Source organism: Neopsephotus bourkii, unplaced genomic scaffold (genome assembly GCF_033783945.1).
Source record: "Neopsephotus bourkii isolate Nb327-2 ecotype Australia unplaced genomic scaffold, CSIRO-AGI_Nbou_v1 NB_1060, whole genome shotgun sequence".
Taxonomy (NCBI): domain Eukaryota; kingdom Metazoa; phylum Chordata; class Aves; order Psittaciformes; family Psittacidae; genus Neopsephotus; species Neopsephotus bourkii.
In genome coordinates, this window is record NW_026901548.1 from 21,282 (window position 1) to 40,248 (window position 18,967).

General features: G+C 38.3%; 2 protein-coding genes across 3 annotated transcripts in view; one reads left to right on the forward strand and one right to left on the reverse strand.

The window, feature by feature from the left end:
- Positions 1-4,095: 4,095 nt before the first annotated feature.
- On the forward strand, positions 4,096-18,193 carry LOC133216530 (protein-glutamine gamma-glutamyltransferase E-like). Of its 2 annotated transcripts, none has more exons than XM_061361298.1 (13): positions 4,096-5,052; positions 6,913-7,080; positions 7,391-7,633; positions 8,147-8,265; positions 8,767-8,895; positions 9,997-10,174; positions 10,338-10,473; positions 11,397-11,500; positions 11,990-12,235; positions 13,453-13,758; positions 15,514-15,671; positions 15,880-16,013; positions 17,854-18,193. In XM_061361298.1, the coding sequence occupies exons 1-13, from the start codon at positions 5,043-5,045 to the stop codon at positions 17,999-18,001; spliced, it is 2,079 nt and encodes a 692-aa protein (XP_061217282.1). In that variant the 5' UTR covers positions 4,096-5,042; the 3' UTR covers positions 18,002-18,193. The 2 variants fall into 2 exon arrangements, with proteins under 2 accessions (XP_061217282.1, XP_061217283.1); XM_061361299.1 differs by having other exon boundaries at positions 10,338-10,455.
- CCNDBP1 (cyclin D1 binding protein 1) overlaps positions 6,478-18,967 on the reverse strand; it is a 74,935-nt gene continuing 62,445 nt past the window's right edge. The window contains exon 11 of the mRNA XM_061361301.1: positions 6,478-6,941. Coding sequence (XP_061217285.1) covers positions 6,881-6,941 — 61 coding nt within the window. The 3' untranslated portion in view covers positions 6,478-6,880. The remainder of the gene's footprint in view (positions 6,942-18,967) is intronic.

Here is an 18,967-nt window from a genome sequence, read left to right on the forward strand (position 1 = left end):
GTGTTAATGGGAATATATGTGTCAAGAATAGGCTATAGGCTAGATTCCTCCCTGCAGATTCAGAGTCAGCAAACTGCAATGCCATTTTAAATACCTGTTAAGATCATTGTGAAAGACAAAGGAACTTTAAAATACAGACAAAGCAAGCAGATGTCCAGCAGTAAGGTATTAGAAGGAAAGATACTAAGTCAATCCACTTCAGCAAGGTTGGCTGTGTTTTTGCTTAGGCCTGACTAGCTAGGACCTCTGTAAAAATGTACAGTGAGGACTGAGTGCAGATGACTCTAGTTTATCTCTTCTGGGCATAGAGTTCATGCTGTGATGGCTTTATGTGGCAGGTTTGAAAAGCTCAGGAAATTAATAAAAACCAACCATCTACAGAGCGCAGGCTTGAGTGCAGGAAGGACAGGCATTGTTTTCCTCCCATGGTTGAAACAGGCACAGTTACCCCATTCTCACACTTTTAGGATAATTGATTGCACAAATTCTTAGGACACAAGTGTTCATCCATCTAATATAATTTAAAATAATTTGTGTTATTGACCTGATCTTGTTGTGCTATTACCGCTCAACAGTGTCTGCTGTTTGCTTGGCCTGATAGTGTGTAATTAATGACTGCCTCAATGCATCCGCTAAGTGTAATGCCATCTAAATGTTCACCTGTTTAAAAGTGGAACATAGACTGGGAGGGAATGAGGTGCATACAACATTCACAAGGCTATTGATTCCCTCATAAACGTCCTCCACTGTGCAGAGCTTAAATGGCGAAACACAATTTGACAAGTCAAGCTGAAAGACTGGACTGAGTAGAAAAGTAATATTTTTTTTTAACAAAAGAACTATATGGTAAAGTGGACACTAAAAACCTTCATCTACAGCAGTGGCGGAAAACCCACAAACCAGTTGTTTCTGCACTGTAACACATCCTCTTAAGCAATGATTTGCCAATAATTTAGCCAAGACATTTTAGCAAGGTGATTCCTAAAAACTTCCTCTTTTGTCATATACCATTCTCTTCTTAACCACAATTTTCTCATTGCATGAAATGTAAGAAGCAATAGCAGCATTTACTGAACAAACTGGTATTTGCTGATGATGCTCACCACTTGTTTGTGACATACCCACAGAATAAGAAATATCCAAGCCCAAGTTCAGTTAGAGATGTCAAAAATGCCAGGAATGCTCCTCACATTGCTACACACAACTATAATGTGAAAAACCGTAAATGTCTGTGTGCAGGTGTGTGTGCACATGATTTTTCACTCTCCCTCTCTCCCCCTCCTTCCAAACCCTCTGACACACACATCCTGTAAATATACACACTTTTTTCCTCAAAACTTTTAATGCATCTGTGGGCCAATCTCTAATAGATCTATTTCAACGGAATCTAGAAGATAGTGCATAAAGAAAAGCATATAAATGCATAAAAGCATCTATAAAGATTCTATAAATTCCATTGTGTTATTTTTTTAAGGGTTTTGATAGTCTGCGGGACACTACCGCTACTAAGGATTCAGCAATTTTATCTCAGCTTCTGTCTGTCACTTTTAAGCTTCATTGTCATTATAACTAAGACATGAGTCACACCTGCAATCATCTTGGTTTTGTATTGGAATTAAGAGTGCTTGACTGCAGAATGGGACAGCATGTCATATTCTTAGAAGAAATCAGCAGAGTGACATAGTGATGGGAGCCTGCAAAGAGGTATTCTTTGCTGATGAGTGTGCCGCAGTAGCTGGAAGTTAGAATTTCCAAATAATGTCTTTACTCCATTCCAACTGATAAGATGTGTGCATAAGTGGGAGAAGTAGGGAAATACATTTAAATATAATAGGCTATAAATAACAGGTTGCGTGTGACTATGAGGGAGCTATCCAGGGAACGTAGCATAGATCCATCCCAGTCTGTACACGGTCAGTTTGGCTTATTCCTGTGTGAAGTTCACTTAATAGTACATGTCACTACTGCATCACTGACAGTCTCCCTTCCGGAACAAGCCATCTTATCTGGAATGAATCAAGATCCAAATGAAAGAAATCAGCTCAGCTAACAAGAGTATTCTACTTTACATAGACAGTATAGGAACTGACTGTGTCAAGTTTGGCTGCCTTCAAAGTCTGTTGGAGAACTTTGGGGAGGCTTCAGACTACAACAGACTGCAGGCTTCAAAATTCAAAATGCCCCTGCTATTTGGGGCATTGCAAATGGAAGACGAAGGCAAAAAGTAAGATGTCTTGGACAACATAATAGGGTCCAGAAGAGAGCCAAATGCTTTTTCATATGGACTTGAACAATCTACATTAGAGTACTAGTCCTGAAGACTGCTGATGCAAGTCAGTCATACCACTGTTCTAGGGGCCCAGGTTTCTCCCTAGTGTGGTTCACAAATGCAGTGTAACTGTAAAACAACAATTCCTGTATCTAGGATGGCAGGAGTGGGCTTTGTTGACAAAATTTCTTGATTAATTATCTAACAAGGGAATGTGAGGGGAGACAGAATAGCCCAAACATCTCAGGGTACTGAAGCAGTCCTTAGTGAGTCATGGGCATATGGTTGTAGCATGGTGCTTCATGGGTATGCAAGAAAGAGCTGTGCTCAGAAAGAATAAAGGAGCAAGTAGGCTGTTCTAGGGATTTATTTCTTACGCCGAAACAAAGGCACAATTAATAGTATGTAACATTTAATAGAATTCAAGTGTCCCTGTGTATTCATACAGAGTTGGTGGTGAAGAGAACAGCAATACAAAAAAAGAGAATTGTGGAAAATTAGTCTACTGCAAAAGATGTCCTTCACTAGTCAGTTCTGAACTCTTCTACTATATGTTTAACACAGTTACTGCAATGAGGAAAGAAATCTGGGTATCTCTGGAAAAGGATGTGAGTTATATGACTGAATCACTTTGCAAATATGATCCTGATATAGCTTAATCTGGGCATGTGAAACAAAATCCTAAAATGTCTTAGAGCTTTTGTTTTCTGAGGTCTGAAAGAATCTTCTCTTGCTGTCCACCAGTTTCAAGCACCTACCTGTGCAATCCTTACATTTACAGCCACCATACAAGCTCTGCAAATAACTACTTGTCTTACAGGAAACAATCTGGGTCAGATGCATTTTGTTTGACTAGTATTCTGACTAGTATTAGTATTTCTCATTAATTCAACCCTATTCGCAAGCTTTGCCCATAATCTTTAATCCCACAGTCTGTTATGTATCATTCATCTGTTTCACAAACAAAGCACAGGAGAGATCTGAAAGGAAACTTAGCCACATCTGGTGATAAGCACCAGAAGCTGAAGCAACAGACACAACTTGTTCTCCTTGACATATTATCTTCCAGAATAAATGGACTGCATCTGGTTTTTAGAACATACTGTTTATAACTGTACTATCATACAATCAAATACCAAAAACCGTTATGCCGTTGACCAACAGAGGACAGTGATATCCAGCACACTACTGCCATCACACAAAAAAGGTAAAATATGTGACCAAATCAGCATCAGCAGCTATATAGTGAATAATTGCTGACTTTTTTTTTTCTTTCTTTCAACAGTAACTAGTCTTGACACAAAGATAAAGAGTTTCTATGTATCCAAGGATAGGCTGAAATATTAAAGCAAATCTATTCTAAAAATTGTTAGTGTGTCAGTTAAGAGAATTTAAAAGTATGGGTAGGAGAGTGTAGCTTAGTATCTTTTAACCTCTGAAGTTCGGACTGAACATTTTAAAATTAAATTCTAAGAAATCTAAATTTTAGAATTAAAGTATTACAATTTTTAAATCACAGTTGGGCTTTGTGCATGATAAAAATACAGTCCCTATATTATATTAATATTATTAATAAACAGAGATTCAAAGCAGTAGTCTGAATCATACCCAGTTAAAACTGTTTGCTCTAATAACACCCTTTTATGGGAAATAGGAATAAAATATGTCTGTATATGAAATGGGCTGACAAAGTTCCAATTCTAGAATTTCCAAACATAATCCAAACCTGAAAACGAAACAATTTGTGCTGCTGAATACTGAGCACAGCCAATTGAAACTCTGAATTTGGGAAGGCACATAGCGTAATGAGTATCAATCACTCAGAGGTATCCTTAAGGCTGTGCATTGAGTATAACAAATTCTACAAGTTGTTTCATGAAAGTATCAGAATTAGTCTCTCTCTTAACAGAAAGTGGAGCCACCTGCAAAGCATAAGCAAAAATCATTCTCCTTGAAATTCAGGAAAAGATTTTTGTACAAAAATTGGCATTGCCAGTTGCATGTTCTGCATGAAAAAAAAAATTAGTAGTATACCAGCTGAAAACAATGATAGCTATTTTATTACAAGTCACAAATGATCTTACCTATCATCTCTGTAGTATGTCATGCAAATATGACATGGAGTGCTTGTCTGTTTGACAATGTTAAAGAGTAATTATGTGATAAATGAAAAATTGGTTCTTTAGCTTGATTAAATTTGGGGCGGAGGCAACAGCTTGCTCATTGCTTTGTGATTATTACAATGCAGCAGGAAAAAAAAATCAGTGTCAGGAAAACAATGGATTCAGTGAATTAATTTAAAGAAGTCACTGTAAATATTGCTCATGAAGTACTACAAATTAAAAACAATGTGGTGCAAGAAGTAGTTATGCTGTTCAGGTAAATTTATAATTGTAACAGAAATAAAAGCAGCTAAATGCCAATATTCTTATAAGTTTGAATACATTAAGAAACTCTTAAATGGCCAGTTAGGAATAAATGTTGTCCAGCTTCAGTTGTTAAATTGCAAGGAAATGAGATCAGGATGTGGGGACTAAGAGAGTGAAAAAATGAATGAAAAATGAATCCTCAAGCCTTGCTGGTAAGATAAAGGCTGGGTAGAAAAGGAGCTTATTCAAGCTCCACCCCACAGGAAATATTGCAAACAGGCACCTTTACACCTAGACTTTTAAACAAGTGAAAGGCACCAGCCATTCTGTGAGACAACAGAAGTAAAGGAGGCCATTCAGAGGAAAGCTTCTGAAGCTGCTTATACAGGACATATTGATCAGATATGGGCCAAGGTGAGCAAGGAGGAAGCCCCTTCTGTGGTGCTGTTTGTTATTTTCTTACATCCACACCTCATATTCAGCTCTGTAATGGACACTGAAAAATCACAACTTCTCTAAGGAGTGTTGATCCAATGTAGGGAGGGGGCGGTGGGAAAGAAGGAAGAGAAAAAGTCTTCCATCAAGAGTTCAGGCAAGGATTTTTCACAGGCATTGCATTTTTTCCCAATTGCATGGGAAAAGCAAGATTATCCGAATGAGATTCTGGAGAGCAAGGATATTATCTAATGGAAAAATGCTGTACTTTACTTCGCAAATAGGAAAGAAGGGAAAGTCTGTAGATACTTGAAGTTGTCAGGCAAATGAAAATGAGAGACTCTCAAATATGACACAAGAGAAAAACAAATCAGAACTTGAAGGCATCGTTGCAAAGGCTGAGGGAGGCTACAGTAAGCAGAGAAGGTTGAAACCTGAAGTTAAAGCAGAGAGGATACAAAAATTTAGAGGTCTTTTTTGGTGGTCTGTTTGTTGCAATAGGCTTTTTTTTTTTTACATGCAAATATTTGTATGTATGTAAACTGACAAGTCTAGTAATTATTATAAATGGTCCCATGTTGCTTTTCCAACCTTGCCAGATAACTCCTGCCTTTTTAAAGACACATCTTCCCTACCTCTCAGCTTGTTCTAGAATAGATGTGGTTCACTGCTAAGGTTCTAAAGATGTGGGTTTTTTTTAAAATAGGTATGTTCTTGAAAAACTGAAGTATGTTCTGCTCACCCCGATGCTGTAAAAAGATGTTCCCCACATCTTAACTATGACTACATTGCTGTAGTTATTTCAAGACTTACCTAAACTTGATAGACTTAAGATCATGTTGTAAAAATATCTTTACCCTACCCTAATAAATCTGGTTGAACATGGGATAATGATTTTTTACTGAATAATGGCACAGGATAATTGTGTTCCCCTACTAACGACCACACTCTTGCCTAGTCTTGCTTTTTGGGGTTGGGGGGGAAGGATGGAGAAAAATAAATATATTTTTGAAAAGCACACAGTGCCCTTAGGAAAAAAAAATTAAAAATCCCTTTTTCTTCCGTACTTCTGCACTTTATTTAAAACATTTGATCTTCTACTAGAGAACTATCATAGGCTCTAATGATGCCAGAGACAAACCAGTCTCAGATGCTTGTTCTTTGGCCTCTGACTGAAGTCACAGTTCACATGCAAAAGCTTTCTGCAACATATTATTTCACATACATTATTTTAGTAGTGTTCGTTCCAATTTTGCCATCTCTCCCACTGCCAAATAGCAGACCAGCATCCATCAATATATTCTTGTTGGGTGCTTCCCACAGATAGCAGCTGTCACTTATATCAGAGGTACATGGCATGTAAATGGAGCTAAAATCACATGTCGTCGTTTAAAACGCGTGTTTCTCAGCTCAATCAGGCGTCTTTATTTTTTATTCAGAAGCAGCAAGGCTATGCTTATGTTAGTACAGCACCATGTCTTGGAGTTAGCTGAGTTCAGCCAGACTCTTTATCCAAATAACTCTCAAATATTCAGTTCTGTTAGGGTTCTCCCCTCTCAGATGCCTTTCTGATTTTCCTTTAGTACCAGATATGCTAATCCTTCTCTATTTAATTATGCAGATAATCTCTAACAGATCTACACAAGGTCAAGTCTTGCTTGAAAAACAACAATTAAAAATAACAAAATGCTATAAATAAGTTATTTCTATTCTTGGTGGAAGCCTCACATGGGTAGTAGTTACCTGTAGAAAGTAACAGGCAATTCTTGAGAGTGTGTCTGTGCTCCTTCCTCCTTGGATGTCCCCCTCAAGTTTTCTTGATCTTCTCACTTTTCATAGCTGCAACGCAGCCAAGTACCAACTGGCACCTGAAAGAAAATGGAAGAGATCACCACACAAGTAAATTTTCTAGTGAAGAGTTAATTGTGAGGAGAGGACAGGCCTTCACTGTCACCTTCAATGGAACAGGACAGCCTGAACAAAATTTAACATTCATCGCAGAAACAGGTATGGCTCTCAACTTCTTTCACAGAAACAGTAATGCTATCTTGTGACACTCTTTTGGCCTGATATGCAGTATAGGGTGGCAAGATAATTCCTCAGAGCCAACATGCTGGTTCACATCATAATGGAAGTGTTTGAGGTGTTTGTTGTACTGCTCCCAACTCAGCTAGCAGTGATAGCTTCCTTCAGTTTCCAATATATGGCACAAATTCATCAGAGGGGAGGGTTACATCCCTTCTGAGTTTATTGACAATTAAATCAGTATTTCAGCAAGCTGGGGGAAAAAATATATGTTGTTTATTCTCCTCAAAAGGTCCAAAACCCTCAAAGCTGGCTAAGACCCAAGCCACATTTGGTATTTCCAGCACAATGAGCACAGAGAGCTGGAGTGCAATCCTGCAGTCTACCAGTTCCAGATCTGTGAGCATCTCCATTTCCAGCCCGCCTAATGCTGTCATTGGACGTTACAAACTGAGTGTTCAAACTACTTCAAGTGGCAGCTCTTCTCCAGCAATCCTTGGCACTTTTGTTTTGCTCTTTAACCCTTGGTCTTCAGGTAAGAACATGTTGGATTTCCCCAGAAAGAACTAAATTGCTTGTAGCTTCATTAACATTTGCAGCTTCTCCATTTGATCTATGCTTCTTTAATATGTGGGCTGAAGATTCACCACATATCAGTGAGAATAGGGCTTAACAGTTTGTTAGGACCTTCTGGTACATAAAACTGGCTCTCTATCATGTGCTTACTAGAAAGCTTCTTTCCTAAAATATTAAGTTATGCTTTTGGCAGAGCTTTCCTACTTCTGCACAAGTTTAGAAGAACGTGTCTGGTCTCTGCAGAACCAAGAGTCATATCTACCAGTTGCCATCTTCTCCCAGATTTGAGAGTGTCATACCTCTGTCTTCACTCAGACACTCCCCAGCCACCCTGAGTTTCATTTGTAACATGATCCATTTGTAACAGCAAGAACAGCAAAAGGTGGATATCTGCAAGTGTTCTTACTGATGGAAAATGAGTGGTAGCACATTGTAATGGAGACTGTGGTTGTAGACTGTTTTGGTTTTTCAGGTGATGATGTGTTCATGCCTAACAAGGCAGAATGTGAGGAATATGTGCTAGAAGAGTTTGGCATCATTTTTGCGGGCAATAAAAATCATATCAACAGCTTTGGATGGAACTTTGGCCAGGTAAATGCGGCACTGAAGCACTAGACAGTGTTCTGTGCTCTGGTTTGCACATGAAATGGGTGACAAGGGCTTGTTTGCTTTTTCCAATTCATCACATACACCTCTGAAGAGCAGGACACTGCGGTATTGAAATCAGAACTTGTGACAAGCCCTGTTATATTGATTAATATGAGGATTTGTAATTGACTAGTCAGTGACATGACCTAGGACTCGGAGGAGCAGGCAGCAGAAACCTTAGTGTCTGCTGGGCAGTAAAGTACTGTAGCAATGCTAAGAGTCAAAGACCCAGCCGTAAGTCTGCAGATTCTAAGTTTTGAAAAGCTCTTTGAGGTCTAACTTTCAGTTTGCTCAGGCTGCCTTTTTATATGGTAACTCCTGGCTGAGCTGCAGCACTTCCTAAAGCAGTTAAAAAAAAAAAAAATTAAATGCTCACATGGCTCTATTTATCCTGATTATTAGTAATCTGTGTTTCCAGAACACTAACTTACTTCTCTAACATAGTTTCAAGGAGATATTCTCAATATTTGCCTTTCCATGCTGGATCGAAGCTTAAACTATCGTCAGGATCCTGCCACAGATGTATCTCACCGAAATGACCCCAAATACCTGGGCCGTGTTCTCAGTGCAATGGTAAGCAGTATGTTCAAAAAGTCCAAACTACCAACTCACTGTTCTTTGTAGCAGAAAACTAAGTGAAAGTAAGTATATATAAGTTCTCAGAAATTTTAGGCCACTGACTGTATGCACCAAAAATGTGGGCCAAAGAAACACCTAGGTGGTCCTTTGATCTAAGCCTAACAGATTTATGTCATCTGCAGTGTTTCTGACACTTACACTTTGATATCCAGTGGTCAAACTGAAATTATAAGACATGGGGTGGTATGTAAAAGGACCAGACCTTTGGAGGTCTTTAGTCCAACCTTCCATTTGAAGTGGAACTACAGTGGTGCTAGATCAGCTCAGCCACGGATTTCACAGCCTCTCTGGATGCCCGGTCCAGAGCTGCACTACCCTCTTAGCGAGAAATTTTTCTTTTATGTCAAACATGATTTTCCCAAGCTACAACTTCCTGCCACTGCCTCTTGTAATATAACCTGCCAGCACACAGAAAAGTTGTAATCTGACAATTTAGTGTGCTCCATTCAAGTACTTGTAAGCTGCTATTCCATTCTCTTTATCCCCTTCTTATCCAGAATGAACTAACTGAGTACTCTCAATTTCCCCTTGTAGATTTTGTGCTCCAGGGCCCCTGACTCATTCCCTCCCTCTTCAGTGTCTCAACATCCCCTTGAACTGAGAGACCCTAAAGTGGATAGAGGATTCCTGGCATAGCCTTGCTAGGGATAATGAAAGGGGGCTATGGCTTCCGTCAATCTCCTGGTCACACTTTTTCTAATGTAGCCCAGCTGCACGATATGCTTTGATGATGCCATTCAACCAAACAGTGGTGAAGTTGTCACCTCATGTCAGGAAGGATCACTGAAAACTGGCGTTTGCCTTCTTGCCTGATGCTACTGTATATTTTAGTAGGAGAAACAGTGATTAAATGCTCTCCATTTCTTGAGACGACACGTATTTAATTTCCCTAAAAAGATAAGCTGCATGAAGCAGTGGACTTTTGTCCACTAAAATGTAATTTGAGACTTTTCTCCTTCCTGCTCCCCAAATGCTACTACATTTCTTGTAAACTCTTAATTTACCTCATCGTAATTTTAGTGACTATTTTTATAGGTGAATGCCAATGATGACCAAGGGGTGCTGCTAGGAAACTGGAGTGGAAATTATGAGGGTGGGAAAAGTCCAAACAGCTGGACTGGAAGTGGTGAAATCCTGCAAAACTGGAAGAAATCAGGATTCAAACCTGTTAGATATGGACAATGTTGGGTTTTTGCAGCGGTGTTCACTACAGGTATGTTTTATATCATGCACATAACTGACACTGAACAGATTCTATTAAAAGAAGCACTGATAATACTTCACACATGAAAGCCTTTCAAGACATTAGTATGTTATATGAAACTTCATATTCCAGAAATACTGCTTTCTGACTGACCTTCTAATTCACTCTTTAGTGCTTAGATGTCTGGGGATTCCCACTCGTACAATTACAAACTTCAGTTCTGCCCATGATGCAGATGGAAATCTGCGTGTAGATGAGTTTTACGATGCTTCTGGAAATCATCTGGACAGGTCAGCTGACAGCATATGGTAAGGCTTTATGATATTTAATGGTAGGACCTCTCAATGCCTATAGAGTCTTCAGGTGCAGAATACAGATTCTAATGACAAATGCTTTGTCATCTTCTTAAATATTGCCTTAAAAACAACTACAAACACTATGGATCAATTAAAAATACTGCAATATAATACTACAAAATACGACGATATAATATGACAAAATTTTGCAATACTGCAAAATAATACAACAAAACTTGGTGCTCTTTTTTTGGTTAAGCAGAATTGTTACATGAGTTACAACAGCTAACTGAAGCCAGAGCAGGCAAAGTTAACAGTTATGATACCACAGATGACTGAAAATTTGTGATATTACACTGCAAATATCAAACAGTTGGAATATCAAACAGTTTGGAACTATTCTTCAAAACAAGTTCATGTTAAAACTGTAAAAGTTCAACAGAATCAGCTTCCCTGCCTTTTTTTTTTTCTAGTGACATCATTAACAGTGAAAATAATACAATTAATGCCACTACTGAGCATCAGTGAAATTCAGACAAGCTTGTACTCAGCAAAGAATGGGTGCAGTCCTTCATTTTTTGCCTTTACTCCTCTGCTTGTTCTGGATCCATTCAGTGATAACTGCAGCATTGTGCTATAAGTAAACCAGCTAAAACTGAAGAAGTGCATGTGCTCAGAACTTTTAGAGAAAAACTGGCTCACGACATTTTGTATAATTTTATAAATTTGTTTTCTGGGCTTGAACATTTATGTCTGTTCCACAATATTCAATTAATCCAGTTAGGATCAGAATGGAATCATTCTCAGACAAGAACCTATGCAAAGTAAGGCATTTAATACATTTGACTAAGATGTCTAATTAAAAGATGTGAACCATTCCATCAGCAATTTAGACATATATACTAGTAGCTTACTTTCTTCATTTTTGTACATAGGAATTTCCATGTCTGGAATGAAAGCTGGTTTTCCCGCAGTGATTTGGGCCCCTCATACAGTGGATGGCAAGTTCTAGATGCAACTCCCCAAGAAGAAAGTGGAGGTACACAGATTTAATTTCAACAATAATGGTGAAAAATCACAAAGTCAGTCATCTTCAGAGAGAAGGGGGAAGGAAAAAAAAAAGAAAGTAAAACCACTGTAAAAAGTAATTCCTCATTTTGCTCAGAAAGAAAGTGGCAGAAAAGAATACTTTATCTGTTGCATTAGAAAAGCCTCAGATTATTTGTGGGTGCCAAGAAACAAACTAGACTTCTAGGACCAGTCTTTTGCAGCAATTCCTCTATTTCCAATGTAGGCATCCTGAGTTACTGAAAATCAAGGAATAATATAAAATAAATCAAGTGTCACTTCAGCATGAAAACAAAATACACCGATGCTTGGCCTGGTATGAGGGTCTATATGGATTAAAGGGCTAGAATTGGACAACAGCACTAAGCAATCCAAGAGTCATTGATAGATGTCTAGTAATCTGCTTCTTGTCAGAGAGCTGCTCAGGTCAACTTTTTTTTTTTTTTTTCCTATGCCATAGGAATTTATCAGTGTGGTCCTGCCTCACGGAATGCCATCAAAGAAGGAGATGTGGATCTGGACTATGACTGCCCATTCATATTTGCAGAAGTGAATGCTGACTGTATGTACTGGAATTATGAGGCCACAACTGGAAAGAAAACATTAATGTTCTCTAAGTCTACTGTAATTGGCCAATTCATCAGCACAAAGGCAGTTGGTAGAGATGATCGTGTGGATGTCACAACTGATTATAAATATGAAGAAGGTAAATAAAAACACTGGTTCTTCTGGTTACATATCTACTTCATCCCCAAACACATATAAACTTGAGGCTAGGAGTCTCTTAGTGTCAATTTTGGGCAACCATAAAGGTAGGAGCAAAGTTTATACTCAGTTCATTAAGTTCTAATAGAAAAGGGAAGAGAAGGTAAAGAATAAAAAAATATTGCCTTGCCCTTTCTAATATGGAGTTGCTTTGTGGGACCTAAGTAAAGGAAGTCGAAGTATCCCTGAGCAGAATATTCACTGTTCCACCTATCTGCTGCTAATGTTTACTGACTGCCTCTGCTTTGTGAAAATTAGTCTACAGCCCAGTTATTTGACACCAGAATGAAAGGCCTCTTAAAGAAACCTAAACTAAATCAGCACTTAGTCCAGGAAAAGCAACTCTTTCAAAGGGTCAAACAGCAGGTCAAACCTCGCTGCCACAGTGAATAGTGTGAGGGTGGGCAAGAGTCTGGGAGGGCACCCAGACAGGACAGTGGACCCAAACTGACCAAAGGGATAGTCCACGCCAGTGCTCAGCAATAACAGCTCAGCAAGAGGTGGAGGAAATGGGGAGGGAAGAGTGGGGGCCTTTGTGGTTATGGCATTTGCATTCCCAAGCAACCATCCTATGTGTTGAAGCCCTGCTTTCCAGGAAGTGGCTGAACATCTGCCTTCTGTAACATGGAGTGGATGGTGGATGTGTAGTAGTGAAAATATTCTTTTTGCTTTACTCATGCAGTTTACTCATACTTTCCCTGTTGAATTGTCATTATCTTGATTTATGAGCCTTCTTGCCTTCCTTTGTTTTCTCCCCATCCTGCAGCAATGGGAAGTGAGAGAGAGGCTTGGGTGGATGTTTGGCTGCTGCCCACATCAACCCACCACATAGTGCTATCAGCCTTCCCTTGTATCACAGCCTTTTCTCTATTAGCAAATTAAGAGTACATTTCTAAGTATTACAACCATATAAAGGGAGAGAAATGGGATGAGTGAGCAACTTCAAACTTAAGATTTTGTGTTACCGAAAAAAAAGCTATTAGAGGGGCAGTGACATTACTAATGGCAGTACCAGAAAATCAGGTGTGGCTGTAGAAAACAGTCTCTGTTCATCTGCAAGTACAGATGCAACATTCTGCTGGCTTGTCTCTAGCAGTCATGTAAAATAAGAGATGAATGTTAAACACTAAGAATAAATTTCATGGTTGTCTCTGACAGGCTCTACAAAAGAAAGAGATGTTTTTAAAAAAGCCCGTAAGAAGCTGGGTCTTGAGGACAAATTTGATCCTACAGCACCAACGCCACAGGAAATCGATCAAAAGCCTGACATCTCAGGGAGGTTCAAGGTGGCTGGCCCTTTAGAAGTTGGCAAAGACCTCAGTCTAATTCTGGTTCTTGAAAACTTACAGTCTGATGCTAAGACTGTTCATGTAAATATGAGTGCTTGGAGCACTGTGTACACTAGAAGACCAGTTCATGAGATCAGGAAGGACTCCATATCTGCCACTCTGTCTCCCAAGGAAGGTAATTTTTCAAATCACTCTTAATCGTAGGTGTAAAATTACTTTATCAGTAAATGGGCATTAGAAGCTGGTCAAATCCAGGGGAAAAAATTAAGAAAATGCAATCTTAAATTTCTGTGCAGAAAAGGCTGAAAAAAAAATTGTGTCACACTTATAAACATTGAAAAGGCATGTTTCACACCACCATTTCCTTAAGTAGTATTCACAGTTTGAAAGACGTATCTAAAAAAAAGGAAAAGAAGATGGTGAGTAAACATGAAGTTTTATTTAACAAAGTTTGCATAAAGAAAATAAGGGCAACATAAGAGCATAGAAATCAATAACTAAATGCGTTCTGGTCAATTATGAGGGTCCCTACTGAAAGGTAACAGGACACGGCAAACAGCAGAAACAAGAATCTTACTCATTAGCACATTAGAGAATGAATTAAAGTGTGAGGAATAGAAACAGCTGAAACAGCCTGCTAAGATCCACAGAAGAGAAACTTTCTATTGAAAAACTGTTGAGGAGTAAAAGACCTCAGATTTTTATTTTAATTTTTTTTTCAGATGCAGTTTGATAACCTTTTGGAAGAAATTCTCTACTTAGATATGAGTATTGTTGAAAGATGACATTAAGTTACTGTTAGGAGCTTGGGATTAATAGATATATCAGCATCCCTAAAGTGAACTGGAAGATCACAGATTTGGAACTGATAGTATGTTGTATTAATCTTAGGCTTCGAGTCACTAGTGAGAAGCAGAAATAATATTTCATTTCTTTAATATGTAATTTGATTTCTGAAGTTGGGATCTATCAGCTTCCTCTAAAGCATTAGGAATTGGACTCACGGTGAAGACAAAGTTTATATGCCTAATGGCACTGACATCATGCAGGCACCTCATAATATCTTGTACTCACACAGGCTGTGTTAAACCAGTAGCTGAATTTACAGTCAGCAGGGAGGGTTTTCCCCAGATCTGATGGCAGGGACCATTGAAAGAGATTTTTCCCCTCTTCTGGAGGTATTCTCTGATTGCTAGGATTTGTAGTTAAATCTGTTTGCTACTGCATGAATCTAAGAAATTCACCCTGCCCCCATTTTCTTGCTTACATTTGTGGACTTTGCGTTGGTGACTTGTGATCTTTTCTTGTGTTTTTCATTTGCTGTCTACTGCTGGAAAGTTCTTTGTGGCTTACAGTGTTTACAAGCAGCGCAGCTACTCTACTTTTTTTCTGAACTTGGTGTTTATTGTACAAATAGTCAATAATGTGAAGATGGCCTGGATTCAGAGACAGAGGAGACCCCTTTCCATCCAACATCCCTTCATTTGAACAGCATGGAAACTACCATAAAAACACATTACAACAAAAAGTGACTAGGGAAGACAAAAGAAACGTGAAGATGTCATTCATCTCATCTCAGTGTATCATGAGCAAGTAGAACTGATGAGGCCTATCAGATAATGTCCTATAACAAATGAAGTGCACTGGTAAACTCCTTAAACTTCAGCTGTCTTCTTTCAGAGCAACTAGGAGGAATACAAGCCAGTCAATCTGGCAGTAGGGAATGGAGGAGGGATAACATTACATTGAAAGAAAACCACTCAGTCTTCATAGCAAAACAATAGATTTGCATTAATTGAATTTGACAGTGATGGCTGAAGGCCCTCCTAGTCCCAGACACATCATAAAAGGAACATACTAATTTCAGGTATGAAACTGTGGGCTTATAAAAGTGTGTATCAATTTTATTTTTTTTTTCTTTTTCTTCCAGAAATACAACTTCCCATTAAGATACTGTATACTGAGTATCAACAGCAGTTAACTACAGACAACACAATCCAGGTAACAGCTTTATGTCATGTAGAAGGTGGGATTCAAGTGCTAGTGCAAAGAGACATCACCCTCGACAATCCTGCCATTGACATACAGGTAAATTGCTGTCCCTTTGCCCTAATCGCAGTGTCAGAGAAAGGGGAAAATGAGCTCTTATAAGCACTTTCTTCACCAAAAATATTCTGCTCACATTCTGCCATGGCCCATCATAGCATCTCATAACACCTCTTCTTCCAATGACTGAGAAGGTTTGGACAGAAAAGAATACTGAGAACCTGGCCTCTCAAGCATTTTATTTGCACAGGTACTTGGTGAAGCAAAAGTGAATAAAGAAGTGGATGTGGAAGTGATATTTACCAATCCTATTGATATGGAATTGATGAACTGTGTGCTGCAGGTAGAAGGCAATGACCTGCTCAGAGGAATCCTTGAGATAGAGTAAGTGACTTCTTCCTGCTATTAAAGATACATGAGCAAGAATGTAGGCATGGATGACTTGGAACTGAACAGTGGGATGAGAGCACTTTCTTCTTGCTAGGAGGCCAGTCAATGTAACATCTCGTAATGAAGTACACAACTTAGCACCATCATATCCAAGATAGGCTTTGCCTGCATAGTTTGAGGAGTCAAATAATTGCTGTCATAATTGGACAGAACTTTTTTCCTGCCTATCTAGCAGGACTCACGGTTTCAGAAAAAAATACATTCTTACTCATGCAGTAAATTTTGCTGTCTATGATACTGTAGGCCAGATGGGTTGAACCTTCTTGTTCTGATTATAGGGACTGTTTCTGTCCATACTATACACAAATTATAGCATATATTAACCACAGAGGTTTTTTTCCCCTTCAATTTATTAAATGAACTGCAAGTGCCAATCTGGTGTTCAGCCTTCTAAACAATTTGTGTTACATCAAACAGATAGACCTACACATATAAAGCGAATGCACAAGTGTATAAAAATGAACACAGATAGTTTTGACACAGGTTGTGATCTCAAAGGGTGGTACCTCTAAAAAGTGCAACCCCCTGGTATACTTCATGTGTGGCTATTCCAGAGAGAATAAATCACAACTATAAGGAGGATAGCTTTTAAAGAACAGACTAAACCATGACCGGCAGCTATCCCTTAGATGATTGAATTTACCTTACTAAAGTATGGAACTTGAGCACAGCTGAAATCCATAAGACAAGCAGAAAGAGAACAGGGAAAATGGTGAATATTGCAATTAAAGTTTGGGTTGGGTTTTAATAAAAAAATAAAAAAATTTAAAAAATCCAAAACAAAAACTAAACTACAGGCACACTGATTTTCAAGCTCTCCTTTCATAACTTTACAAAATAATTATGTTAGATTATTACTAAATTCAAGAAACTATTAGATGGTGTTGTGATAGTGAATAAGACTGGAATAAAATAGGTTCCTTTTACTATAGATCCCAGGTTCCTATTCTTATGCTTTGAGGATTTTGCATCTTGGGTTTTTTTCCTTATTTCACAACTGAAACAGAATTTTTCAGACTGTCCCCCACTTTGTACATATACAAGATTGCACACACATTTTTACATATGCTAGCAAAGGCAGTTATTTTTAAAAAATACCTGGGATGGGCTGACTTTTAACTGAATACACACATATATAAACACAAACACACCAAGTAACTTAACATTGTCATTTGTGCTTGAGCAACTAGTAATGGTCTACTCCATAAACTGTCCTGAGGGAATTTAGCAACCTCATGTTGCTTTATAACATAGAACTTTATCCTCAGGCAAGCCAAGACAATATGACAGTGTAAGGCTCCTTGGAAAAACCATAAACATGAGTTTCCAAGAATTATAAAATATACTGGTTTAATACATCTTAATTTGCATTCAGAATTTCCTGCCATGTAAGCACTGAGATTTTCTTGATGCTATAATCTATCATAATTCAGGAGTCTCTATTAACATTCTTAATAGTGTAAAATTTTTTTTTTTTTTTAATAATTCAGTGATGTGTTTTACATCCTCTGTTCTGCATGAAGTTTAATCTCATATGATACTAATATGTCCACCTTTGTGTGCTTATCTTGGTCACCGCATCATGTATTCATGAGTGACCTTAATGCATGGGTTTGAGTATTTAAATATATATAAAATATAGTCCTTTATGGCCTTTTCATGGTCATCCTACACTGAACTGATAGGAGTTACTTAAGATGAGAGACAGTTAAGAAAGTCAGCTGTTTACAGCTTATATTTTTCCTTATATTTTTTCTCTTTCTCCTACTTTTAGTGTACCACCAGTGAAAGCCAGTGAGAAATCCAGCACAAAGCTTAAACTCATCCCTTTTGAGACGGGTCGCAAACATCTACTTGTTAATTTCTCCTGTGATAAATTTGCAGATATCAAGACCTTTAAGATGGTGAATGTGATTGACTAACATGAAGATATACAATTAATGGTGTGTGTATAAATCAAATAAAATGTCACAAGAAATCTTGTATAAGAAAATAATGAGAAAACTAGCAGAACAAAGTCCTTGCTTCCTGTGCTAAGGAGTTACAAACATCAGATCACCAAATTTTTACATTGTAATTTAAAATAAACTGAGGAACAGTTGATTCTTCATTTACCGCTCTGAGTGTCCATGTTGATAACAAGAGCATCTTACATTCAATTCAGAGACTGTTAGTTTGACATTTGTCTGTTTTTCTTTGGAAATAATTTTTCTGTATCTGCAGAAACATTCGTAAACTCATTTTTACACACTCAAAACCTATTACAGTGGACTTTCAAAGCACTGTTTCACCTTACTGCAACCGTGATACTAGAAGGCAGCCAGGATGCATTCCTGGAAAAAAAAAAGGAAATTTTTCCTTTTTTGGTAAATTACAGTAACCAAATGAAGCATAGTAAATGTTCAAAGAGAATCTGGGTGGTGCCCAATTTGAGAGCCATTTGACAAACACGGAGATAATGGCTTGGCTCAACATGGTATTTTGCATGCTGCTATTTTGCACTTGCTGAAAGTCTTCTTTGGGAATCAAACGGAACGTAATCTTAAATTTTTAGAAGAATTAGAAATTCTTCACCATAGCTTGTGCATCAGGAAGTCATCTTTCAGAACTCAGGTGTAGTAAAGCCCACTTAAACCCTTTATGGGAGGACAGCATTTAAGGCCAAAAGCTGGCTTCCAAGAACAAGTGAACTAGGTGCAGGCCAGTGAGTGACTTGGTTTATGGCCAATAGTTGTACACCAGTTAAGTCAATCTCTGACTGAAAATGATCTCTGTAGATGAACTGAATGGAAAGTCAAGCTAATGCTCTATTGAACTTTGGACTGCTGGACCAGAAAGCCAGTAAGATCTTAAAAAGTGTCTGGAGGCAGCATTTGCCCCCAACTCTA

Bases quoted from the DNA above. Each gene is read 5' to 3' on its own strand.
- LOC133216530 (XM_061361298.1), top strand. The intron at 7,081-7,390 runs GTATGGCTCTCA...TCTCCTCAAAAG, and splicing joins AACATTCATCGCAGAAACAG to GTCCAAAACCCTCAAAGCTG. The intron at 12,236-13,452 runs GTAAATAAAAAC...TGTCTCTGACAG, and splicing joins TGATTATAAATATGAAGAAG to GCTCTACAAAAGAAAGAGAT.